The sequence below is a fragment of the Phaethon aethereus genome (genome assembly GCF_964289735.1).
Source record: "Phaethon aethereus genome assembly, chromosome: 6".
NCBI classification, from domain to species: Eukaryota; Metazoa; Chordata; class Aves; order Phaethontiformes; family Phaethontidae; genus Phaethon; species Phaethon aethereus.
In genome coordinates this window covers 17,059,521-17,087,145 of record NC_138580.1, presented here as the reverse complement: position 1 = coordinate 17,087,145, position 27,625 = coordinate 17,059,521, and the positions used below count along the sequence as shown (strand labels likewise).

Here is a 27,625-nt window from a genome sequence, read left to right as displayed (position 1 = left end):
TCCTCAAACACAGACTAAGCCAAGAAGTAATCTGGTGCACCAGGTTCCCAAAAGGCACTGATCATTTTTCAAAAGTAGAGGGTCAGCACTGATGATGGTCCCTTTCAGGTCTTGGCTGGACAAGCTGTTGAGAGCTCTGTCAAGTTAAGAAACAGGAGCATGTTTCCCTTTCACAACATCTTCTGTAGCCAGCAAGCTGTGTAACCAGGTACAAGCCCAGGCACCTGGAAGCGCACAGACAAGTAGCCACCAGAGAAAGAAAGAGAAAAACTCTAGAGAAAGTCCCCTGCCCACTACATCTCCTCCTAAGTGACAATGTTTCTGCTCACCAAGGAGCATCCAACCCCTGGTCCCTCCAGGACGCATACCCCTGGGTTCCAGAAGAGCTCTGCAAACACCACCAGGTCCGCAGCAGACAGGGTCAGGCCCATGTTTGCGGCAGTGAGGGACAGGACAGCCACAACCTGCTTCTCAGAGAACTGGAACTTCTGGCACAGAGACTGCCGCTCAGCTGAAGGCGTGGAGCCATCAATGCGAATGTAATCAACATGCTGTGAAAAGGCAGAAGATGCTTTTTAAAGGGCTTATGTCCCCTTTCCCATATCCTCCTTCCATGTTTTAGTGGATTCTGTTTCCCTTCCCCATGGCAGAACCAGAAAAGTAAAAAGGCACCAGTTGTATTTTTAAGAGCTTTCCCCATCTTTAAGGCAGAGGCACTGTAGCTCAGCATATAATGTACCTCCCCTTTGTTCACAGTGCATGACTTGCTCTTATGCCCATTGGTCTCCCACCAGTCCTGAGCAACAGGAAGGACAGCAACAAGCTGGCAACTCAGGTACAGGGGAAAGGCAACTGGCTTAATACGAAGCTGAACGCTGTCTGAGCACTAATGTTAGAGCTGCTACAACCTCTCCAACTTCCCCAAGGCTTCCCCTGTTTGTGATGGGAGGAGATGGGATCCTACACATCTCAGTTGCTCTGTGGTAGGCTCAGGAGAGGCTTGACAAACTTTGATGATGCAGGGCCATAACTCTTCAGTGTCCAACCTTCTTGCCGTACTGGAGGATGCTGCCACAGAGGCAGCAAAGCCACCACTGCCACTGTGGTTTATAGTTCAGAGAATTAACTTAAACCATCCTTCACACTGCCCCAGCATGACTCAGAACTCTGTAGGGGCATCTATGGAAGTCTCACTCGAATAGTTAGCCAAACACTTTTGAAGTCAGAGAGATATTGGCAGGTCTATCAAGTCTCCCTACAGCATCCCAGTTCAAAAATGTAAGAGCATCACAGAGATAAAGGCAGGCAGCCATAGCTGGACTTGGGTTGTTACATTCTCCCTCTCTGAGCAAAGCCTGGAGGACAACACAGAGATGGCCACACAGGGTAACACTCCTCCAAGAGTTCACAAGCTCCAGGCTTGTTAAACTCCAGTCAATGGAGTTTAAAGAATATTAAATTAAGAAAAGCTATTCAGCTAATACAAAGTGCATCCTGTGAGGCATTCATCCTGACAGCTCAGCTCCCTCAGTGAAGGGCACATTCAGAAGCACAGCAAGTAGAAATTATCTCTGCCACTAACTTTCATAAACTATCTGACTGGCCATAACTCTCTGGAATTCTTCAACAGCTTTGAAGCTGGAATAGTGATAAAGTTAAGACAACTCAGTCAATTACTTACTTTCTTCTCCAGCTCTGCAACTATTGCATCCAGCACTATCCTGTGATGGGCAAACACCAGGAATTTATCATTCCCACTTTCCAGTAACTCCAGGATGTATTCTCTGTATGAAAGAGGAAAAAAAACCCAAACCCATAAATTATGTGCTGAGAGAATACAGGCTTTGCTCACAACAAATTTGAAAGACATGGCTCATCTATACACAGAAACAGGCTAGCATAAAAAAGTTGCAGTAAAACGCAAGTAGCAAGTCAAGCCTCCTACAGATTAAAAAAGACATTGCAGAAAAATCCACTCATTTTTCTTCACCACAACTGGACAGCTGCCTACATTTATACTTGTGTATCAATCAATTTATTATATCCTACTTTCAACATGACATCCCAGACCAATCAACTGGAGGCCATCTATACTTATTTGACAATCTCATTCACCCTTCTGTATTTCTAACTTTTGCACAATCACAATACACCAAGCTAATCTGTATACAATTATCCTTTCTATGTATACTCAGGATTGTTTTTATTTTAGAAAAGGTCTCTAAAAATGTGCATTGGAGTATCCTAAAAGTAGCTTTTCTTGCAAGGGTTCACACTGACAATTTACTACAGCTTAACAATCTAAATACATCAGCTATTTTTAAGAATTATCCATATGCATACAGGCTAATGACCATTGAAAGGTAACAAGAGTCCTTTTAAACGCAGTTAAACAGTGTTAACTAAATGAAAACATCTGGCTTTTGCCATGGACTAATAGCTGAGCTACAGAACCCATTTCTGTGTAGTAACTTGTGATACAATCAGGTCAACTGGAACCTGAAAAACACCTAAAACCCTAAAATTTGTAATTAAGTATAGCAACAGCTATCAGAATATCAGAACAGATGATACAAATGTCATATTTTCTTTGGAATAACAAAGTTGTTGCGAACACCAAGAATACCAAGTTCTTTGCTAAATACAACAGAGTTCATCTTATTCCCATGTTGCTTTGACAAATGGCTAGTCATTTCAATGAAAGCAATGGAAGACACTGTCATCACGGGTAGGACACAGGAGGTGCTGATGATCACAGGACAATACCATTAGCTAGATGGTACTGTACATTAGCAGCTTATAATAAGTGGTATTTTAAATGCTACTAAACTCAAGGAAAAAAAAAGACTAGTTCCTACCAGAGCGTCAAATAAACAGCACTTCATGGTTTTACATTCAGTTCACACTTGCAACTGATATAAAAGGAAGAAAGTCTTCTAACTGTTCACTAACATAAAAGGAAGAAACTCTTCTACAGAAATGAACGCTGGGACTCTGAAGTGCAGTTCTGTGCCAAACAGGCAGATTCTGCAGCAAGGTCTGAGACTATGAAATCACACAGTGCACATCAGCCGGTCCTTACATTCAGAGGGCTGTGGAAAAGTAAACTGTGTTCATGTTATTAGCATACTACTTATTGAAAAGTCATGCTATATGACCTAAAGCAACTCCTTTGTGGTCCCAGCAAAAGGCTAAGGATGAAAGGGCATAGAAAGTCACAGAACGAAATTATTCCTAGGGAAGATAGACTTAAAAGCACACCTATGATAGAACATTTTCGCTACTGAGGTCCCATGTGAGCTCTGTGGAAAAACTTTAGTAGGAGCTGTGACTTCCTTAGAACATGCTACAACTAAAGTTCAGTCCATCTCATAAGCTTTTTGGCTCAGGGTTTCTGCTGCAGCAGGACTGCAGTATTTGTTTTCTCAAATTCTGTTAATACTTTTAGTTTCAGTACTACCCCCCTCCTTAAATTGAAACAAGGTCCAGACCAGGGAACTTGATCCAACTCCCAAACACCAAGTAATTTTAGGTGGTTCAAATGACAGTTTAGATCCGTATCTGGAATGAAACCAGAAGACTTATTCAGCGTAGGAACTCCGAGAGTAAAATGTTTAGTGCACTGTAATTAAAATAAATTTTTTCTAAGCTGGCTTGAGGCTATGCTTCATGTCCCTGCACTGTTATCTCTAAGGCACTGTTCTCAGCAGAAAAACACATTTTACTAGGCAAGAATGAAGTAATGACATGCAGCTTACACGACTGAATGGATTTTAGCTTCTGCCGTTCTGTTGTAGAAGAGGAGAAGAGCTTCCTTCTCCTGTTGTTTCTGCAGAGAGAAAGATAAGTAAGTGTGAGTCTCAGAAATGCCTTTTCTCCTTCTTTCTTACAGATCTGGGATGTCTGAGGCTGCCAGTAAACACTATACTAGGAAAAGATCAGCCTAAAACTGCACAACAAAAGGAAACTGAGGGGGAAGTCTCCTACTCGCCACTGGGCATGGCAGATACTCACACACTCCTATTTCTGACACCTCTCTTCCTACCTCCTACTCCACTCCTACAAGTTGGATGACAAGCATATCACATAGTTTTTAGTCGGGAAATGCTTTCTCAACTTAATGGCAAGGAAAAACTCCTAAGTTCCTACAGAACTGTATTAGCAACCTAGGAGCCTAGAACATGCATTTGCCACCCATAACAAGAAAAACAAACATAAAAAGCAAAAATACAGTCTTCACATTTTTGGCTGCTGCTGTGTGCACAACAGAGCTTCAACAAGGCCATATTTATAGGGTGAATGGGATTACAAGGCAAGACAGAAGAGTAAGTTCAGAGGCATGTGGTACAAAGACAATTAGAAAGGACTAACGAGGGAGGAAAAAAGAGAGAGGAAATGGTATTTCACACAAAACAACAAAGTAGACCACATAAATAAAAAGCAAAAAAGCTGAGAGGTTTTGACTGTGTTGTACATTCATTTAAAACTATGCCTTCAACAGCCTTCCACTGCGCCTTCATATGAGGTATGGCTCTGACCTTCCTCAGAACGCAGGGTACTGTTTTTTCCACTGATAGTTTTAAACAAAGGTACCTGAAATACCAATGGCTCATCATGAAAATAGTTTCTGACTTACATTTTCATATCCTTTGGCCATCTTCTTTGCTTCAGCTGCCAAGACAGCTTTGGTCTTTGCACTAATGCCTTCAGGAGCCACCACAACCATTTTGCGTTGCTTTGCTGGAAGCTGGGAAAGCACATCTGATTTCAGACGTCGGATCATGATGGACTCTTCCAGCAAAATTTTCAGTTCAGTTAAGTTGGATGATCGAGAGTAGTCCCAACCCCATGGCATCTGGGAAAGAGCAAAGCAATTATTAGTGACAAACTTACAGGAGACTGACTCTTCTGGTCTGCAGGCAATCCAAGAGTAGGATAAACTTCCAGGGAAACTGGACAAGGCCAAGAACTTAATGGGTTAGTAGGCAAAGAGATCTGACAAAAATGGCAGTTAAGATAGAAGTGTATAAACTAATCCACCCGACATGAGAAGGTTACTTATAAACTTCCCTTTTTCCTACCTGCAAGTGCTCCGGGAGGTGCAGGGAAGAGAACTACACAGAACAGTAGGGATCCCTACCATAGCACTGTACCCTGGTATTCATCCTCACATGGCAAAGTATTTCTGTTCTCCACCTGCAGCTTTGGGCAGACCAACAGAACTCACTGCTGTTCTGTGCACACACATTTACCTCAGCTTTAAGCAGAGACAGACACAACCTAACAGCACGAGAACAAACATGCTTAACACAAATGCCTCCACAGAGATGTTACACTTGTCTGACATGCCTAGTAAATGCTAGGACAAAATTGTCTGCTTTCCACTGTAACCTGTCTCTTGATCTGCTTCCTGATATACTCTGTCTCTCCATTACCATGTTTGGCTCAGACTCAAGCAAACCATAAACTGTGGCCCAAAATACACCACTCCAAGCATTGTCTCTTCAAAGCATCATCACTTCAAAATTCCTCTGAACAAACCCTTCATTTACTCCTCCTTAAATCACTTGCCTCTGAACCTGCCCTATCCTCCAAAATCCTGTGTGAAGACGATATATATCTGTTCAATTAATCTCAGCTCATCACTTCTCCTACTAGTAACCCCACAGCCTATCATTTGTTCCCTGGGAAAGAACAACTAAGCTGACAAACAGTGGCATTAAAATTGGTACATTCCCCAAAAGAAACATCTTTAAACAACTTTCTTTTGGACAGGAGACCAGTAAGGTTTTTATGCTGACTTAAAGGATAAAGAGATAGCTTTCTTCTGAAGTTTCACAAACAAGCATATGAAATACAGCTACAGTAATATTGAAAACCAGGGAGGGGGGATATCTTCCTCACAGCTCTAATTCCGAGTCTTACTGGCAGTATCACCAAAAAAGCAAAAAATACAACCTCTGGTCTTGGAATACCAACAGAAAGTAACCACTTACATACGTATATGTACTCCCTCCTGAACTGCACAGAATGGAGATATGAGGAGCCTCAGCACCAACCCATTTGATCTGCTGTTCCACTCTTATTGCATCCCATTAATTGCTAAAATAGATTTAACCTTAAAAATCCGTATTTCTTTTATTTTCCTTTCCCAAGAAAAACCTGCTGCAACACAGAACTGGAAGGAAAATAGGAAAAAGCTCTAAAGTATTCACTCCACCCTCCATCCTCCTGTAGAGTGCATGAGACAAAAAATAAATCATACCAGCCATGAGGTTAGTCACATTACTGACTGTATTAAGGGATGGTGCTTTGACAGAACAAGGATGAGAACATGCTACGAGACAGAAAGAGGAGGAATCAAACAGCTCATAGGCAATTAAGACCTCTCTGATATCTGTAAGTGAGCATTCCTACTTGGGGTTGAGGCATAACAGGACAATCTGCAGTTCTATTGCTGTGTTATCCTATGGCCAGCATTAAAACTCATTTGACTTAATCTACTCCTATGTAATTATGGTACCATCTGATTATCTATAGTTGGTTCATTAAAGCAGTAAACAAGTCAAAACCTAGATATAAAGCCAGTTTGGATCCTATAGAGTTAAAACTTTGACCCTGTCAACAGCACACTGGTATACAGCTACAGGTAGTAAGTCCCCCTGGATCTAAGCCAAGCCCTCAAAAAGCCAACATGGGTATTACAGCTCTGCTTCCCTGAAATCAGGAGTGCAATGCAGATACACCCCTCAGACCTGTGAAAAGCTGGCTTGAGTCTAGCTGGGTTTATTAGCTTTCGGCATGCTGCATGAAAGCTGACAGTGTTGAAGGCCCAGTCTCCGTGACCCCTTTCTGCATTTCTTCAGGCTTCGTGGACCCAGCAGAGCAGATGTACAGGACCAAGAAGGACCCACCTGGTGCTGCACTCAGCTCATAAGCCCTCTGCCCACGCTGCTCAGTGTACTAGTAGCTAAGTAGTAGGGATCAACACTGACCAGGCTGCTGAGCAAGACCTGCTGCAGGGCCTGGACACTCTCCTCAGGCTACCTCATTCTACTCATGCAGCCCATGTTTTTCCACTTTCTACTTCCATAACAAGCGATACATACGTGTTGTGTCCACGTAGCACAATTCATTTCAGAAGAGTAACATCATCACAACTGAAAGAACAAGGCACAAACAGAGCCAATATACCATTTACTGTCATACTAAAAAGCACATACAGGCAAAATCCCTATTGTATGTTCAGATGACTGTATTTCTTTTATGGTGACTGTTGCTGGAACAATTTACAAACAAGGAAACATGCCAGTTCTGTGCTGCACCTAGATAAAAAAAATTATTATTTTTTTAATTATTAAAATATATTTCAGTATATCTTATTGTGGAAAATGAGAGAGAGAAAGGAGGGACATTTATTTTGCCAAAATACACATCTGGCTTTGATCCACAACATTCCAGAACAAATGCTTCCAACTGTGATTTTCTTACCAAAGTGTTACAGCATCTTACATGAGTCAGTAACTTCTTGCAGTGTTATTAGAAGCTGCCAAACTCTTACAAATTCTGAGCATGTGCTCAGATAGAAATTTAATATTTGCCAACATCACCCAGTTTGGAAAAAATGAATTCACAGCATGTATTTTGGGAAACAGACTTAAGATATTTTGTAAATAAGCAGGTGACATTTCACTTGCTGCATTTTTAAGAGTACAGATGCTCGGAGGTTGAATTACAAAATGATAAACTTTTATCTTATATCTTTTCTAATCACATCTGCCAGATATTTCCAATTTCCTGTCACAAAATCTATTTTCTTCAAACAGAAACTAGTCAGGTTTTAGTTTTAAATTGAATGGTTCAAGTTAATCTTATAATGCAATCAGATTTATTATTAACACCAAAACGTTTCTACCGTAGCACCTTTCATCCTGACAGATCTCCAAAAGCCTTGCAAAACCTCTCTGGTTCCATGAAATTCCATACCCACTCATAATGCTGCCACATAAAGGACATAAAGAAGAGCCTGTTTAGGTAATGACAGCAAAAGTACCACAACAGTTCTTCAAAGAGGATGTAACTCCTAACACAATGTCATGTTTGAGCTGCAAAAAGAAACACGAGGGACACACTACAGTCATGAGGGAACAACTACAATTGTCAAAACACCTTTCAATTTACTCATAGCTGAGTGGGTCTATGGCAACCCAATATTCAGCTGTCCATTTTTTCCTCTAATACCATCCACATCTCTAGATTTCCAGCAGCCCCACTTCTCTAAATAACCAAATTCCTTCTAGGTTCACTCTTATCATTTACTGACATTAACTGTAGCAAAATGTCCCAGATGAGGAAAAAGACGACCAGTAATGTTCAACTGTCTGGTAGAGGCAGGTCAAACAGAGAAAACAAAATTGTACTAGAAACCCTGCAGAGGTTTTAAAGGGAAGCTGATACAGACTGTGACCTCCATGCTGAGTTTCATTGTAAGTTGAAAACTCATTTACACAGAATACACTGTTACAACCTGGTTCGTGCAAAACAATTTTATTTCTTTTATCCAATTCAACATCTTACCTGAGGTCCATACACCTCATAATTGAAGCAACAGCTAGTCATGCAGTACTTTACCCTCAAAGGGTTTATGAAACTCCAGACCTATTTAGACTCACATATTGCAATTCAACTTTCCTTTTCACTGCAGAAAACCAATGAGATTAAACTGCAGCTCTTCATATCCCTCTAGGAAGCATTATGGACACTGCTCAAACAGGAATCTTTCAACAAAGATAATCAAGCTCAGCAGAAGATGTGGCCCTCTCCCTCCATACGCTTCCTACTACAGATGGAAAAACAGTAAGTTTACCCTCTGCCAGGAAAGCAGTGCTTTGCTAATATGAATGCTGTCATCTTCCAGAACTCAAGCTCTGTATCTGTGATTCTGCATGCTAAATGGCCTTACTTTAATCAATGGCCTCAGCATATGAGTACCAAAGCCAATGAATTGCTCATTTATCTTGCACATTTGGACATACATGGAATGGCACTAGGCTAGCTATGAAAGTAAAAGAAGGCATTCAGATTGAGGAAAAAGCCAATTTGAGAACTTTATATGAGACTGTAATATGAATCGTCTTGATGGAAACTCAGCATGTGTTAACTATCCCAAAAAGAGAAAAAACAAACACAAGAGCCCTACAAATGGCTGTAACTATTTTTATGGCATACACTGATGATGTTCAGTTCTTCTGTAAATATTTTTGAGCACTGAAACAGTGATTTGGTGTTTCCAATCACTCTGCTGAAAGTTATTGCCCAGTCTTACAGAAAACAAGGCACAACAGTAAAATGGATTATTCAAGAATAAAGCACAGCAAGGAAGTTCATGCACTACAGGTCCATGCTCACACTGCCAAGCCATCCTGTGCCACAAGCTAACTGTTATATGCTTGTCCTGGAGGAACTGGAGGGCAAGCCAGGTTAGAGGGCTCTTTTTGCAAACCAGAACTCAGGGGAACTTTGGTTCCCCTTTTTGTGTCTATGCAACCAACACAGAAGATCCTAGAGCCTCCTTGTACAATAGGCAGCAGCAAGTGTTCTTCTCTTAGCACCGTGTGTCCCAACACACACACCAGCCCTAGAGATGGCAAATCCAAGCACACCTGAGTTGCCCGTATGTTGAGAGCAAGGCAGACACCTGCCGTCATGGCTGCAAATGCTGGCTTCCTGCAAAGCCAAGATGTTCCAGTGGCTGGACTCAATGACTCTGCTGAAACCACTGCTGAACAGTTGGCAGAGATAAGAATTTATTTTCAAGACAGGCAGAAGACCACATCCATTTCCTGAATTACAAGAAGGTGGAATACAAAGATGGACTGTGTCTTAATTTTTTACTTACCTGGAGGTATAAAATCTGAAATCCCAAGCAACAGAGGCCTTACTTTGTTAAACAGTCACTAAGCAGACTAGAAACTGCTTTTTTAAGCAATTAGCCCAAACCTGCAGCTGCTTAAAGGCTCCATAGTTACTCTGCCCATTTAAAACACTCTGGGGACAAGTTCTTATTAGAATAGGCTCATTTTATGGTTATTTACTTCCATGGCTTTCAGGGCAGATTTTGACAAGAAGCATTACTGCCTCCATGTCTCAGGCCCACCACCTGAATGCTTTCAAAATGTTACTTTGAAGTGAGACTTTCTCAAAAATGATGTAACATCAGACAGAAGGAAGGAAAGAAAAAGCCTCCACTTTGCTTGGGAAAAAAAAAAAAAAAAATGCTGTTTGCAGAGTCCCAGTCTGTTACCTCCCCCACTGAAGTACCTTCCTGGCATCACAGTAGCGTAGCCCGAAGGAGTGGAACTGTGGGAAGAAGGCTGGCTGGACAGCTGCAATCTGCGTATAGAGCTCCGCAGGCCGCGACATGGCAGGGGTTCCCGAAAGCAAGATCACTCTCTTCGCAGCCTGGGAAAGCAAAATGGAGCATTGTTATCATACAGCTTACAATATAAGCAGAACCTGCTAAGAAGTCATCCCCAGTCCCAAAAGAAAATCCCAGAACCATTGTCCAAGCACCCTGAACAGAAGAGTACTTCACCTTCCAGAGATACTTTCACCCTTCACTGCCTGAAGACACTCAAGGACAGTGCTTAAAACTTTTAGGAAGCAGGACAAACCATATTGTTTCTTATTCATTATCCATATGCTGTCAGGGAAGGGGACATCAATTTTTATGACAGTACTTTCTGAATTGGCATTTATCCATGTTAATATCTTATGCCTGGCTCAACATTTCATTTGGCATCAGATGTCACAGGAAAATGACACACCCTCTCATGTACATCCTCACCTCCAAAATAAATTCTCTTGTAATAAACCTGCTACAGCAAGCCATAAACAGACTGTATTTCTCACAAAAGCAGGAGAGATCCAGAGAAGCAGGATTTTTTCTTATTTTTTGTTCTTTTTCCTTTTAAATTCTGCTAGCAAGGAGAGAAAGGTGAAGCTGCCTGAAGCAGAACCAGAAGACATCCACGTGACAGCCATGGTGAGTCTAGGCACAGCTGGCTGGATGCTAGAACATGAGCTAATAAATACAAATCATGTAGGAAGATTGTAAAACGTGTTGTAAGGGAGACAGGATGAGAATGGGGTAGGAAACCCGTATCTAAAGTAGGTGCTCCCAAGAAGTGAGGAAAAAATTTACACTATAGACGTAAAAGCCTCCAAGATGCATTTCTACCCTCATACCTCTATTATTATCTAATTCTATTATTATATGAGAGCTATGAATTTCTACTGCTGTAAATTCACATATAGTAGTTAAATTACAAATGCTTTGTAATTTCCTGCATGGTTTAATGCAGGTTCATTAAAATAACAAAGAGATTCTTGAGTGACATCTGTACCAACAGCTCATTCGCATTCAAATGAAAAAGAAAATTAAATTCTTTTATCATTTCACTAAGATCTACCAGTCACCCAAAACTATTCAGCTGATTCATCCATTCGCCAACCAAATCTACTGGAAAGAGAGTTCACAGATCAGCTACCGGAAATTAATTTCACGACTCTTTATCAGATTTTTATATATAGGTTGTAATCAAGGTGGGATTTGCCTTCCATCCATCCCTACTAAACAGGTCAGAAGGAAATGTGATCATCACCCGGATCAGACAATTCCCATAAACATATAAAATAGCTGGATATTTATTGAACTAAGTAAGAGGAGAGATCAAACTTTTGGACATGTCAGAAGGTGAGAGTTAGTTCGCACAAGACCGAGGTGCCGAGGTGCTCTGCTACTCAAGAGGGAAGAGTCACAGAGGCCAAAGATATCAGATCCCATGAGGAAACAAAGTAATAAAGCAGAAATTAGGTCAGTTTTTAAAATTAAGGTAACAGTGAAGGACAACTGAGCAGAAGCTAGACAATATCTGATGCCTTGCAGAAGCCTTTGAGGAGTAAACTGACACCACCCTGAGAAATCTGCTGAAATGCAAGACAAGCCAGTCCCACATGTGCAAGGAACCTCCAAATTAAACTTTTTCCTTCTGGGTTAACAGAAGGCCATTGCTAGGAAAAAGACAACATGGAGGTCATGCAATTACAGACAGCTCATTTGAAATAAATCTGGATCAAGCTAAAGCAAGAAAAGTTCACTCAGAACAGACCAGGGATATATTAAATGCAACATAAACCCAACTGTCTTGAAAGGTTTTATGCCATTCTCAAGGCTTCTCCTCTTTAGAGAGTGCTCCCCAGGAGCCACGTGAAACGAGGTTGGAACACCAATTCTCCAGTAGTCAAAACAATTAGTCAGCCTCCTGCCCCAATCCCTAGATACGTATCAAAAGAAAGAACAATGAAGTTACAGGTTATTTCAATTCTAAACTTGTCCAGCTGCTGCTTTGCTGTGCGCAACAATTTTGAACAGATAGAGTGTCTAACCACTGCAAGCACTTACCAAGGGCTGTGATACATCTTCTGTAATTAACCATTTTAAACAAATCAAGAAGTAAAAAGCAACAACAAAAGACAAACAGCCCCAAACAAACAAAAAAACCCCAAAAGACACTAGCTCCACAAGAGTTGTGAAGAACTTGAAGAAATTAATTCCAGAAAATTGTGTGGAACCTAGGTGGTCTAACTCATTATCCCAAGGGTCCCTTTCAGTTTTAAAACCCATGACAGAAGGAGCCCAAGAGAGAAAAGGAGGAAAAAAAAAAAAAATCCTAGGAAGACAAGTTTCTATGTTGAAGGCTTACTTAAATTCTGGATGAAAGAAATGGCTTTGATTCACATCTCTTTTTCTAGTAGCAACTCATTTTGAATAGATGCCAATAAAGATTTGCTCCTGCAGAGAAGTCTCTGCTGATCACTGCTTAATTCTTGTTTCCTGCTGAACCTTCTGTGCTGTCAGGAGTGAGAGCTTACCCTCTTTCTTCCGAGGTCTGTAAGAATAATATGGAACAACAGCACAGAAAATAAGACTGCAATGATCAGCAAGGACTTTCCAGCCAAACCAGATCTGTAATCAATTGACACATATTTCCACACAGGAGAACTAATATTAGCTGCTCATTAGCATTTAAGAATGAAGTTTAATCATCCCCAGAAGCACTCCTCTCTCTCATGTATCCTTGTGACTGTTCTTACAGCTACTTGTGAGACTACTTAAGTGAACTCTAACAATGACTTCACTAGCAGAGACCTGTTCTGTAGCCCTCATTTACTAAGTAACGCAAGACAATTGTAGCTTTGTAGCATTACACTTGCACATATAATACACCAGCAAGGATTAATTCCACAGCTGTAACAACATTTACAAAAGTAACTTTTGAAAGTCGATGAATAATTTATGAAATGGTAACCCCCGGATGGCACTTACTTTAGAGGTCAAAACCCAGCACCCAACTGATTCGAAGCCCGGGGGGGGGGGGGGGGGGGTGTGTGTATTATGCCACAAAGAAATAATTGAACATGCAAAGAGCCTCATTAACATACAATGACTGTCTCTGTATTAAATGAATTTCACAGCATGAGCTCTGCCATATGCTAACAGACTGACATACTTTTTTAAATAAGTGTGGCTGGTTCTGGCTGTACAATTACTTGTGTCCCCAGTTTCTGCTTACTCTGTCATTTTGAACTGCTTAGCATAAGAATACCTTATCCTGTGAAATGAAAAATATGAGAGTGCCCATATTAGAGATAATCACCTGATGAAATAGAAGATTTGATAAGGGAAAGAGTTGCAGCTGTTTTGAGGAGTCTGTCTGTGTACTTGGGTAAGATAGATAGGGCTCTGCATATAGGCATGACAAGATCATCCTACAGTGGTTATTCCAAAAAATATAAATGCCCTTCCCTATTCTTAAGTGACATCTAGACAGAGAATGTGTATCAAATGGCAACGATCAGCTATGACTGAAGAAAATTACACTACCTCTCTATTTCAAGGAAGGGAAATTGGAAGGTAAGAGCAGATCTGAAGAAGCAGCCTTGAGGGCCCACAGCTTCTCCAATTTCAAGACGAAGTTCCTTCTCTCAGCAGGTGAAAACAAGCAAAGCTTTATTTATCCAATCCATATGAGTTTGTAGTGCCTAAAGACAGCTGCTATTTATTTCCCACTGGAAATTGAGATTTTTGTGTTCTCCCCTCACCTTCTACCTTCAGCATTGACCTATTTCCCTCTATTATTTTTAAGCATCTCTTTACTAAAACAAGCACAAAGAGTATTAGACTCCAACGTGTTTGGACTTCCATAATAGAAACAAAGACCTTTAATCCTGCAAACAGGATGTGCATCATGCTATTAACCTGAACAGCAGCTCAACAAGAACGATCACACTAGTAATATTACCCAAATGTACAAATGAACAAAGCCCATACGGAGCACAGCAGGAATAAGACCACTTTATGCCACTGGAATAATTGATTAGATACTATTATTTCTCAGTTTCTAACCCAGTTCTTCACTAAAAACTTACTGTCATGCTTCCAAAAAACTCACCCATGTTCCACTGAGACCTTCCCCTCTTTCCACTGCCTTGCAATACTCCATGCAATTACAGAAGAACAGAGACCATGCAGCACTTTGGCTGGTCAAAGGATATGGAATCCTTTTCACTCTGGTCCCTAAGAGATCCCACCACAGATCAGTGAAAAACTTCAGTTTTGTTGTTTCTGCTTCATCTACATCCCTGAAGCTTTGCTGTTTTATGGATATTGGCAGCATGTATAGTCCCGCTCCTATGTTCCTTTCTCTGGGCCAAACTTGGAAGGAAAAACCAAAATGCTTACAAAAGGCATAATACCATGACACTTTCTGTGTCTGAGGGAGGCAGATGTGGGACAGAGACAAAGGGAACAACCAATATTGTCAGTACACCCAGGAGAACTTAGTCCCAATCATGAGACTAAAGTAGTAGGTCCTATTACTGATTGCCACAGCTCTGGATTAGGGGTGGGGACAAGCCAGGCCTGGAAATGGTAACTCAACCAAAGCCCAACAGTATAAGGTCATTCTCACTTTGATGTGTGTGGAAACAAGACAAAAGCACCACTCTGAACACAGGAACTTCTAACCCTCTTGAGTAGTGTAAGAGATGCTGAAGCGAGGGACAGATCTCACACAGCTGCTGGCACAGACTGGCCAGCGTGAAAGCTGGCTGAGCTTGAAAGCAGGATTTTTGCCACATGCCAAAACATCAAAGGACTGTTTTCTACTACGGCTTTCAATCCATCCATCTCCATAATTTTGCAGGGATGCACACAGACTGTACAAACTCTGCCACCTGGTTCCATGTGGGTGGATGAAGCATCCTCCCCCATGTACAAGTCTGCACGCCCACAAGTTTGCACATCCAGTGGGAATGTGAAGGGAATAAGAAATCTGGCCTAAACATTTTGCTGCTGGTATTTCAGCTCACCCTATCTTACCGTTTGTGTAATTATAAGTTCCTCTCAAAGTTTTGTCCAATAATAATCAATTGGGCACAATATGTCTGTGCGCTTACTCTAAACTAATGACAACCTGGGGCAAGCCACCAGGTAGCGAGCATGGTCATTGCATACATCCAGCCATTATAAAAGTGCACTAAAAAGTCTTTCTGGTCACATCTCCTACTGTCACAGGCAAAACTTTCCTAAATCTCTGTCAGGGTAGCAGCTAAGTATGTCACAAAAGATACTGAATACTACACATACCACATACCGCACACACACAGTTTGTGGGGTTTTTTAGTATTAAAAAAATGTCTAGATCTTCCCAGTTGACAAACTTTGGCCACATGGTTAATACATGGTTCTGCTTGACAATTCCATACCACACTTGCTCTGCAATATATGCAAGAGAGCAGGAAAAGACGAAGTATTACTGAGTGGCTAAAAATACCACTTCATTTTGTAAACTGGTCAATGTCAGATATTAAAACTAAAATGAGGCTTTAAATTCTGTAACCATGGGTTAAATATTTCAGAGGTGGAGATTCAGCTTGGCTGTCTAACAAGAGAGATTCAAAATGAATATCCAAGGTAAGTTATTTTATTATGAATCTATTGATTTAATCTTATTATTGTGCATTTCTATCCAGTCACAGTAATTTTTGCATTTTACTTATTATTCAAATGCAGAAATCACAGAAGCAGATTCTATCAAGATAAAAAGAATCCATTAAATACAGATGGAAGTGACAGAAACATTTCAGGCTCAGAAACATTTTAACTTCTATCTGTCCAGTGTCATTATGGACTCATAAATCTTTGTAGCATATAAGGACCAAGGATCACATTTTTAGGTTGTTTGGGTTTTTTTTCCTTTTCTGTCCCCAAAAGCCAGTTCAAGGCTAAGCTTTCATGCTTTAGGATGTTGGGAACCTTCTAAGAAATATCAGCAACTATGGCAATTTCAGAATGTTTAAAGTAGTATAATGTTAAGAACAGATAGAAGTGGCAACGCTCAGAAGGTAGACAAGGCATGACTTGGCTCCATGGGCTCTGGTTACAGCACTGGCATGGCTTCACACTGTGACCTTAAGGTAGGGACTGAGGTGCTAGAAGCAGTGTACATATCAAGGGCTTGCCTACGGAGACAGCTTTTTCTGGTCTCTTTAAAGAGCCCCAGTACTGCTCTAATCCTGTTAACGTAAAGAGGGCAAGAATATTATCCTCAGCAGCGTGTTTATCAATGCTTCTTATTCAATAATCTCAAAGTATCATGAAAATATTCCTAATTTTTACCCCATTGACTATTTACTACGAATACAGCATAGTTGTTAAATCCAGTATTGAAGTGATAAAAACTCCTCATATTTTGGCAGTTCTTTCAAATACGAAAGCATTCTGTGATGTGCTGTGCCATTAGTGAACATCGCATCACCCTCTAGATGTTGAAAACAAAGCTGCCAAAGGGGTTAGTTTTAGAGCAAAACATCTGTGTTGGAAAGCAAAGAGGGCAGAAGAGTGGCTATTACAGCAAACACTTGCTTCAGAAGTTACAGTCGGCAAGTAGGAGAACAAAACTTATCATAACATCTAACACAAAACATCTGGTACTGTACACTTTTTGCAGGTGAGATAATGCATGATACAAACATGAAATTCTTAATGCTTTCTGAAGACTGAAATTCAGTTTCAGAAGCACCAGTTCTCAATTCTCCAAGACCAGTGATGTGACAGCATAAAACTGTAAATTCTCAGTAAGTGCATACAGGCAATTAACCTCCGCTTAACAGCTACCATCTTTCACTCTCATATCTTGTAGCCTGCAAATAATTTTGACAAGCTGATCCTTACATAAAGCTACAAGTAGGAAAGGATGAGACCACTTTTTGAACATTTTGTGATGAGCTTTATTTGTTATTTTTCACCATTTTCAGACATACACCCTAATTATTGTACTTCAAACTGTTCATAAAACTGGACCTCCTACTAGTTTCCAAAGATTAAAAGCCTGAAGTGATTTGAAACCCAAGAGAAGACAAGAGTCAGGCCTTTAAAGAGAACAATCAAGTTATTCAAGGACAACCACCTTTGGCTTGCCGTTAAGACTCTTGCATATAAAAGCTGGTTGCTATAAAGCCGTCACAGATTGAATCTTCTCTTTATATACACTTGCTGATAATTGCTGAAGAGGAACTGCATTTACCTTGTTCTAATGTACACACTCTGCAGTGTCTAGAAACTACTCGTAACTTTAATCTACTAGAGGCTACTAAGGAAAGTTTGATTCTTTGATCACAGGACAACAGGCAAACATTAAAATTTCTATTTCTCCTGTTATTGCATAACTGAATATTGCCTCCCTTCTTGGGCCACTTGTCTTGCTAAACCTCACATTCTGCCATTTCCTACTAGTTCTATACGTTTAACCACCAGGAATGCTGCTGAACCCCAGCCACACATATACATTGAAAGCTTGCAATAACAGTAGAACTCAGGAAGGGACATAGGTAATGTCATTTTGATATATGGCACCAATTTGTGTGCCAAGAAGTAACTGATAATCATTATTTCCATTAAACAAGCTATGTTGACATTACTATATTCTTTCTACTCTCCCTGAATACACTCAGTAAGTTTTGACATTCCCTTTTTCTCACCACCATAAAACTCATCAGTGGCAGTACCACAATTAGATCAAGGGAACTTCTGAAGTTCTTTAGTTAGGTCTTACTATCTAACATTTGTATGGAAACAAATCCATCCAAATTTTGCTCCTGGATCTACAACGTTACCTGGATTTCCACTTGCACAACAACAGAATTCAGCTGCTGGCTCCTAAACCTGGTAAATGGAGCAACACTGCTTTAGGAGCCTGACCTTAGCTGCTGGAGGTTTGGCAGCCAGCATACGCACCTTGAGTAGAGGCATGGCAGCTCGGCATCGTGCAGTTTTTATGTTCTTCAGGAAATGAGATTCGTCCTGAAACAAAACAAGCATGGAAGTGAAGACAGTTCTGATCCATAGTCCAACTGCAGGCCTCAGAACAAATTCCCAGTATTCTCAGCTATCTAATATTACAAGCCTATCATCCCAGAGGATATTTCAAGCACTGGGATAGTGACATCAAATTCTAAATGAAAAGGCAACATGGAGAGTAGCAGGCTTCCTACATTCAAACCCGCAGCTGCAAGCAAATGGAACAGAAAGCAAACCTTAAAGCCATGAATCTCAAATGACCACAAACAAGTGAGCAGAGAGGGAAGGAGAAAGAGGAATATTATTTCCACCACTGATACTCACTTGACCCTATGCGTCCTTTAAATACAGCAAACATAGGAGGCTTATACAGTGCCACTTCCCTAAATAAGGGGTTAATGAAAATGATAGGGAAAAAAAGAAATCTAATTAGGATCCAACTGTTCTGCTGATAGGGCTCACCAGGTGGATAACAGGCTCCTACTTGAGACATCACCCCCAAACAGGCTTCACTTCTACTGCTGTAGCAAGGCAGAACTTAAGACACAAAAAGTAATCAGCACCCTCCAAGGGTACTGTCTCATCTTTCCATGTGTGGATGAGCAAGCAACCATGCATGCAAAGACAATACAATTGCTTAGCCTCTCAGGCACAGCCTTCTCCCTCCTGATTAACAAATAAGCTACATTAATGTTCCCAGCCATCAAAAGAAGATTGGATGAAAAGCAGGGAAGCTCAGGACTCAGTAGGACTACTCTAATCTGTAAACACATATACAGGGTCCAAATTTGAAGATATAAACACACAGTAAGAATATCTGCCAGCTCAGGGCTGGCAAAAGGTTCCAGGGCAGTAGCCCTAGAGCCCAAGTCCCTTTACTCCAAACACCAGCATACAAAAATAACAACCTGCATTTCCACCCTGCCAGAATGTCTTGTCAGAGAAGGGGCAGGGAAAAAAAATAAAAAGGGGGGGGGGGAGGGGAAATCGGAAATCAATTCCCCCATGAGTAGTTTGGTCTCCAAAGAACTCCACCTATTGCCACATTCCCATCCGATGCTGAGAAACAAAAGGTTTATGTTCCAGTTGTCATGATCTTAGGGACAGATGCATATGTGCTGAAAACTAGACTGAGAACATCAGTCATAGGAAGCTACATATACAATTTGGTCTCTATTGATCCAAGCTGCATTTGAAACACTAGATGTTTTGAATTTTAGTAACTGAAATCTAGAAAAATGCCTTTTACTATGGCTGTGTAAAAGGTTAGAAAATGGATTTTGAAGTCATTTACAAAAGAAATGATACAAGTGATCAAAGGAGGCTTAATGCAGATTGTCAGTGGAACACAAGCAAAGGGAGATTTTTTTGATGCTTTACCCACATACTTGATGTTGAGAGATTATCTATTTACTGGATAAACATTAACACCACCCTGAAGTCCAATCCCCTTAAAAAAGATACAATTCCAAGACTATTGTATTGACACACCACATTAAACACCTTTCTCTCCAGCAGAGGACATGCCCAGCCACAATGAAATCAGAGAGGCACCATAACCAGTAAAAGAGAAAACACAGCCTTGGGAATCGAAAAGGAATTAAACTCTACCAGTTATCTCAAAAGGCTCCAGAGAAACCTCCTGCTTATACTCATGAAGACAGCTGTGATCACAGACACAATTACTGAAAAGATAGTTTCAGCCCTGAATAAGGCCCACTTCACATTCCTCTGCTGTATGACACAAAGGTTACCCCATTTGCAGCATACAATTAACTTCAAAATTTTAGTGTACCACTTACAATAATAACTACTTGGAAAGTGCTCTTAAGTTGCTTGTCCATCTTGCTGAGGAGGTCAAAGCTGACAATGTTGATCAAGCTTGCCATTAGGTTGTCTTTGCCAGTTACTATGACATTGGTGCTACCTGGACTCAAGGATGGAAGCCACCTGTGAAATGCCTGGAGAAAAAGGAAAGCAATTAATTGCATTCTGGTGCTTATCTCCTCTGTCAGGATCCCAAAGCACAACACACAGCATCCTCATGAATGCTTAGAACATGGAGGCACCCCACCCACCATTAGACATCAGCTGGGAGCACAGTAAGGGTAAGGAGCTTTCACAAGGCAACAACCCTAATAATGGGAAGATCAAGAACAGAACTCAGGCTATAAGGCCAAATCTACCTTCCACAGCTAGAAAGGCTCAAACATGCTCTGTTCTTGCTTCTTACTGAAAAAGAAATCTGGTCTGTAGTACAAATGTGCATAACCTCCTGACAATGTTACTTGCTATGCTCAGAGCCAGAGAATGCAGTGACCACTACTGACAGGGAAATTTAGTTTTCCCACTCAACAGGAAGCCTCAGGCTGTGAAACAGATTTCTAAGCAGTAAATATCTCTCACTATAGCAATGTTTACTCCACCATGAGGGTGAAGTACAACTCATCCAGAACAACAAAACTCTTCCACTACCTCTCCTTCCTAAGAAGTCTACCAAAAAAACCCAAACAAACAAACAAAATTAAAAAATCAAGTTGACAACACACCAGCTGCTCTATGACAGCAGCTGAAATACATGTGGTGATAGTCATTCAAATCAACCTCTTGAAATGCTCCACACACTGGAGCAAGTTATCCTCCCCCAAACCCATCTGTTAGCTACTGAGCATCCACCATTTCCCTTGTAATTTTTCCCAAATGACAGCAACCTCTCTGCAATATTTGAGTTCTGCTGATGTTGATCTGCAGAGAACTGGCTGGGGCTTTAGCAATCAGGACCTGGTCCCTACAGAAATGTATCCAAGTGTTGATAAGAAATGGCATCTCTGTCTCTAGGCCCTTCACTTGTGGATATCCCCCAAGCACCATTCCTCTCCTCTGTTCAGCAACCGCATGCAGCAGCCAGAGGAGTTAAATACAAGCTTCTTACATTTCTCAGTATGTGAGAAACTAACGATTAATTATTCTTCACCACTTACAGTAAGAACTACAACCAAAATGGGCCAACATGTGAGCAAGGTCAGATCCCAACCAAAAAAAAACATGCAGCTGACGCTAAGTCAAAACTTAAAGGCGGCAGCAATGGGAGAGTACATGGAAGTTCCTAGCCGTACTGCCCGCTCCTTTTATAAAGGGTGCGTGAGTAATTCACACCATAAAAGTAATTCTATATTGCTCACTTGATGCTGGCCTTTATCCACAAGAAGTGCTGCCCTTCCCTGACCATTAATTAAGTTTCAATGCTGAACTCCAGATGCACATGGCTGCAGTACTTCTCACCCAAGAGTACCTTGCATCTTTCAGCTAGCTTCCTATGGCACCTTGAACGTAAAGGCACTCAGTGGCCTGAGCCCAGAAAGCGAAAATAAACTGCTGACAACTCTGAGATTAAGACAATTTCTGGCAATTCAGCTCTGGAGACACAACAAAAGCTTCTACCATTACAGTAAAAGACATCTGTGCAAGAACGAACTGAGTAGATTACCACTCGTAACAAACTCCACCTTCTTCCACTTTGTAACATATTGCTCTTAGACCTGCACCCTTCACATACCCAAAGCAACACAGATCATTCTAAAGCAAGTGTCCTAACAAAACATCTCCCACAAGACCCTCCTGGGGAGTCCGGAGTAGGGGAAGGAAGAAGAAATCAAGCACTCAAAAAAAACCCCTACAAAACCAAACATCTCAAATTGCTTAAATCTCTTGAACCAGGAAGTAGCAGTTTAGCTGCAGGTGCCCAGTACTTCAGGAAACCAGGCCCCAAATTGTTCACAGTAGGTATGCCACAGAAGCCATGGACTCAGGTTAGGTGCTGACCCAGAGATCTACAGGCCTTTGAAATATCAAACATGATGAGCATCACTCCCTTGTTCAGTAAACAATTTTCTTTTCTTGTCACCCAACATGTTGTTGCACTACTGGACATTAACACACACACCAAGATGCTCTAACAACCTGGTTACAACACCAAACCAGCAAATCCTAATCAATACACTTCTCTGCAGTGCAACATTCCAGGGAAAGCTAAACTGCTCAGGCATGAAATTACTGACCTAAAACCTCTGGCTCACTTTTTTCTTCCACAGTGAACATTTAACTAGGCTATGGCAACCCAAAAGCCACAGTGTACAAGTCACGACAATGATTTATTTCAAGATACATTTCCCAACTATACAAGCTTTCTTGGACTTCTGCTGAACATGAATAAAGGACTCAGAGGAGTCAGCAACACACAGTGGACAGGCCAAGAGACATAATATAACAGACACTTAATGATGATGATAATGGGGCCTCTTGAACAGAGCAGAGAATCACAGCATCTGGGCTTCTATTCCAGTCAAGGGACTGGCAAATTCTGCTATGAAGGGCTTGAATACAACAGACAATTGCTTGAATGCAACTATTGCCTTTGACACTGATGAGTAAAATGGCCCCTTGGAGCCAGGCTGACTTGCAGGAACAAAGTTAACAGAGGGTCAGAGGAGGTACTTTCTCTAGATCTACCTCTTTCCCACGGATCAGCTAAACAAAAAGAGAATCAGCTAATAAAAGAAGAGAGACATATACCATACAGTCAATGCCAAGCAATTTCCCACCACAAAGTTTCTAAATGAGTACAATTTTTAGTTTCTTTCTGTTAATATACAATTTTTCAAAGTTTTAACTTGTACAGAGTGCAACACAGCATAACCATCACACTTGCCCTCTACTGGCCACCTGCAGAGGCTCAAGCACACAGTACCTCTGCCCATGTAAACCTCACAGAAGAAGGAGTCACCACCAGCAACGGCCATTCCTTTCGGTAATACGCAGCAATGCAGATCGCCTGGATGGTCTTGCCCAAGCCCATGTCATCCGCAAGAAGTAAACGTCCATTTCTTAAAATTGCGAAACTGGGGAAAATAGGGAGGGGAAATGAGTCAAGAAATTGGTTACTATCTGTCCTGGCAGCCAAGATGAGCACAATTCATCACCAAGACTGTAACGTGGATCACCTAGAAGGGATCTGGGTTCTTCAGTAAACCTGGATCTTCTCCCTCAGTCTTAACATGTAAGCAACTCTCACAAATCTCTCAAAGCTCATAAGCTCCTGAAGTGGTTCAGTCCTGTCCATACTTCTTTCTCAAATGAAATTACAATTATTTAGGGCACATTCTTTCCATGATATTAGTCAAATTTTGTCCCAGAGTTCCTCCTGGCTAAGCTAAGAAAATAACAATGCCACTTTAACACCAGTAAGCACAGACTTTCTTGGATTTCATCTTGAAGTAAACAACTAATAACCATATATGATGGGGACAGGGACATTTAAAAGTTTATCTCTACAGGCAATTAGTCATTTTAAATCTTTCAGGGCCTGGTTCCCATTTTCTGGCACTTTCCCATGTGTAGTTAATATTTAAAAAACAACAACAACAGAGATGCGCTTGGGGGTGGGGGGAAGATGACCTTACAAAATAAAAAAATCATATGACAATTAGGCACATAATGAATCACAAGAGGGAGATCAGAGATGTACCATTTGAACAATTTTATGAGACTAGCAAAATGCTACTTTCCTCCTGACTCGTGATGAAGAATTCTAGCTAGAAACAGAATAGATGTGTCACTCGAAAAAAAAAAATCCACATTAAAAAACCAAACAGCCCACAACAAAACAAACCATACCAAACAGCCAAGAGCCCAGAGTGCCAGAGTGTAACAGCCCAAGACTCTGGAGAAATGTGGAGCCCTCCATGGAAGAGAATGCAGCCTGGACACCAACATAAAGTACACAATTCTAGGCAAAGACTAGCTCTTAACAGCATGCAAAAAGGACATACTTCACACCTTCCCGCTGAAAGGGCATGAGGCTCGTCACAATTTCGGAGTCCACTACTGAAAGGTCAGCATCAGGAATGTCTGTCTGTGATGTAGATCTCTGCATTTGAGCAGCAAAGGTTTGTACTACTGCCTCAGGCAGCGGCTCCACTTCTACTGACACAAGGCTCTGTAACACTTCCACTGCAAAGAACAGAGCAGTTTATCAGAAGGGCAACATACACACAACTTACATTATGGATGTCAGGGCACAACCCTCAACCTCATCAACAATATAATTTCCTATCCTGAAACAGCTCAAGAAAGCACTGCATCATGCACAGGTGTTGGCCTGGCCTCTTCCCTGAATTCTATTTCAGAATTGCATGATGAATCACATTCCTCCCCTCATATTTAGACTTGGTTATAAAAAACTGAAAGTCTGATGCCATCATTCAGAAATGATTGCTACAAATACAGCTGGAGCTGGATTATTCACACTGAGGGCAGCTTAGGGAACACTTTACTCAGAAATAAAAGTATGGATTTGAACAAAAGAGCTCCTGAAGCCTAGAAGGCAAGGGCACCTTTATCTTGACCTTGGGATTCTGCATTAAACACCTCTGAGGTCTCCACCATCCCTGAGTGATCAGGAGTGACCTGAGACAGACGTAGCTACAGAAGATCATACGTCTTCAGCTTTGAAAACTCTCTTCTCCTCCTGTTCCCAAATTCACACAGGTTTGTCTCTGTCTCCACTTTATCACCCCTCATGTACCATGTTTGGATAAGAAAACAGGAAAAAAACCAAAAACCTCAAGACTCAGAGAAATTGCTCTTGTACCACCATCAGCAGCGCTCTGACAGCCATCTTTCAGGGATGTGGTACCAATGGCAACTCCCTGCTCAGCTTGTGTCCACTGCTGTTCTCCCGGACTGAAGCAGCTTGCGGGCCAGAACCATCCCCCCGGCAGCCACTTGAGTCGCTCACCACTACTGTTGTTTCCCTCATGAAGCCTCTCAACTTTACCTGCAGCATAAAACCTTTGCAGTCGAACTAACGGGATCCCTAGCCTCCATTATGCAAAGACCTCAGGGCCTTCATCTTTTCAACCCGTGCATCACAACAAGCATCAGAGCAATTCTCCTCCTAGACAACCTTATTTCAGTCCCCTCCAGTAGCCTCTCTATCCTATCCCAAAAAGATAAAAGTATTTCTTTTTAGTCCAACAGTAAGTTTTTATGAAAACAAATAGCAGTTTAAAATATGCGGTGAGCTGGGACTGGGAAAACATGTTCAGTAATCAATCTTTGACCACTGACCAAGAAACAAGACACCTCTACACTAGGAACACAAATCCACGTGCACAGATCCTTTATTGCAGGAAGCTTTTTTTTTTTATTTATTTAGTGGTTGGTTTGTATATGAAGTCAGGAAGGCATAAAACAACTGTTTGCAAAAACAACCAGAGCTATGCAACCTGAAATGAGAACTCACTATACCAGCAGTAAATGCACCTCCAGAATTCAGTTAGGTATTTTCATTTCAGTTATCTCCAAGATGAAAGCAGCAGGATGGACCCCTGCCATATGAAGGGGGAAAGCAATTCCAAGAAATATACATATGAAAAGATTTCCATTTGTGGTTGGGCAATGACCAAACTTTTTAAACTCTCCAGTTTAATTTATACTTCTTCAATAGCAGGAACTCTCTCCAACCGAAGTACAGCACAAGCTTGTTATTACACTCTCAGACTGAGCTATGTGTTAGCATAATTGCTACAATTTGCTCACTGATAATTCTGTTGCTATTGTTCTGTACATGAGCTGGGAGAGTGATTAAGATATATCTGCCACCAGCATGATTCATCCAACAGACATTTTTTACTGAAGTGACCTTTATATAAAGATGACTGAGCAACTAGGCAAAGAAACATTAACCTCTACAAACAGTTTCCAGCTAACATCTCTCTGCTGGAAATGGCAACCAGCCTTTTAAATGTCTTTTTTTATATTTTGACATAGGTAAATGAACATGCACAACGCAAATGGTCTTCGTCAAAAAGGCACGTGCTGTAAGCCTCAAATGCCCTCAGAAATGGTACCCTGCAAGAATATTTACAGAGAAATTGTTTTTTTGCTTTCCTTAAATCTGTGGGTTCTGAATACTTCATGTGATGTATTCAGCTGCCAGCCAGCATGGCAGAGTGTGACAGTCTGGGAGATGATGTGTTTGCTCAGACTGCCTAGCATGTGCTACAGGATCAGGGCCTGTGCACGTACAAAAGACCCTTTTAGCAAATTGAGAGTGATCATCAGCTCTCATTGAAATCAAGGCCTTTCAACCTGCCAATCCTGGAGTTTCATAATACTCTCCCCCAAGACACACTCACTTGTTTTCATGATCTGACATTCCTACAAGGCCCCACAACGTGGCTTTCAGCCCTACAACCATTACTAATGTTATTGAGACATGCATCATAGAAGCAGGCAGATACTCAATTATTAAACATGTTTCAGTATCCCATGGAAGCAGGAGCCCATGCTGGACAAAAACTACTCTGAGCAGCAGTATTTCAGCTCTGAAACACTCAGTCACACTTTCTAAGCACGTGTGTAAAGCACCTTGCTTATTATCTTTCTGAAGCTTATCCCAATCAAATTCCACAGCCACATACCCTCACATGAGTACCAAGGCAAACACAGCAGGCCAACTGGGATGATAAATAGCAATTATAATACTTAGGATTTGCGTAATGCTATTCATCTCAAAGCACTCTGTAAACTTAACTAAACAAAAAACTAAGAAGCAGATGTGCTAGGAGCATGCTGCTGAGATTGGATTATTTTGCAAAGTGGCATCCTTTTTTTAAAAACAAAACAAAACGCAACAAACAACAGCTCTACATTTCAGTTCAGCGAGTCATAGTTCCACCAGCATTACACAGATGCATAAAGGCAGGAGTCTACTGGTCAACTTCTACCAAGAAATGAACATTGTAGCAACACTATGTGCTTAGATTCCACTTGCAAGGGAAAATATAATGCTCTCTTAAAAATTTTTTTTTGCTAAGCTTTCTTTTAAACATTCATCAACCAACACCGAAGCATTTTAGTAGAATGTGAAATTCTGCTTCAAGAAGAATGCTTCTGCTTCAAGCAGATCTGCACACTTCTGGAAGATAAACAAGCAGCTCTTCTTGTTTGCCTCAAAATCAACTCAGCTACAGAAGCAACGTGAATTCTAACCTGCCTCCTACATCAATTAAAAACTTAAGAGTTGTGTGCTGCCTGAAAGCCATAATCACCAGCCTACATGTGAGGCTGAACAAAATCAGACAGTCACCACCCAAACTGTAACAACCAGTTTAACCACAGTTACAGAAATCATCAGTTGAC

At 41.1% G+C, this 27,625-nt stretch overlaps 1 protein-coding gene across 1 annotated transcript in view; it reads right to left on the bottom strand.

Moving 5' to 3' along the window:
- The window catches only part of SMARCAL1 (SNF2 related chromatin remodeling annealing helicase 1), a gene marked incomplete at its 3' end in the record, with an annotated part of 37,115 nt that overhangs the window by 2,867 nt on the left and 6,623 nt on the right, over positions 1 to 27,625 (bottom strand). Inside the window, exons 5-13 of the mRNA XM_082001342.1 lie at positions 24,250 to 24,430; positions 23,169 to 23,319; positions 20,224 to 20,382; positions 18,359 to 18,424; positions 10,321 to 10,461; positions 4,637 to 4,855; positions 3,759 to 3,829; positions 1,682 to 1,784; positions 369 to 551 (exon numbers count right to left, since the gene is read on the bottom strand). Of these exons, the coding sequence (XP_081857468.1) occupies positions 369 to 551; positions 1,682 to 1,784; positions 3,759 to 3,829; positions 4,637 to 4,855; positions 10,321 to 10,461; positions 18,359 to 18,424; positions 20,224 to 20,382; positions 23,169 to 23,319; positions 24,250 to 24,430 (1,274 nt within the window). The remainder of the gene's footprint in view (positions 1 to 368; positions 552 to 1,681; positions 1,785 to 3,758; positions 3,830 to 4,636; positions 4,856 to 10,320; positions 10,462 to 18,358; positions 18,425 to 20,223; positions 20,383 to 23,168; positions 23,320 to 24,249; positions 24,431 to 27,625) is intronic.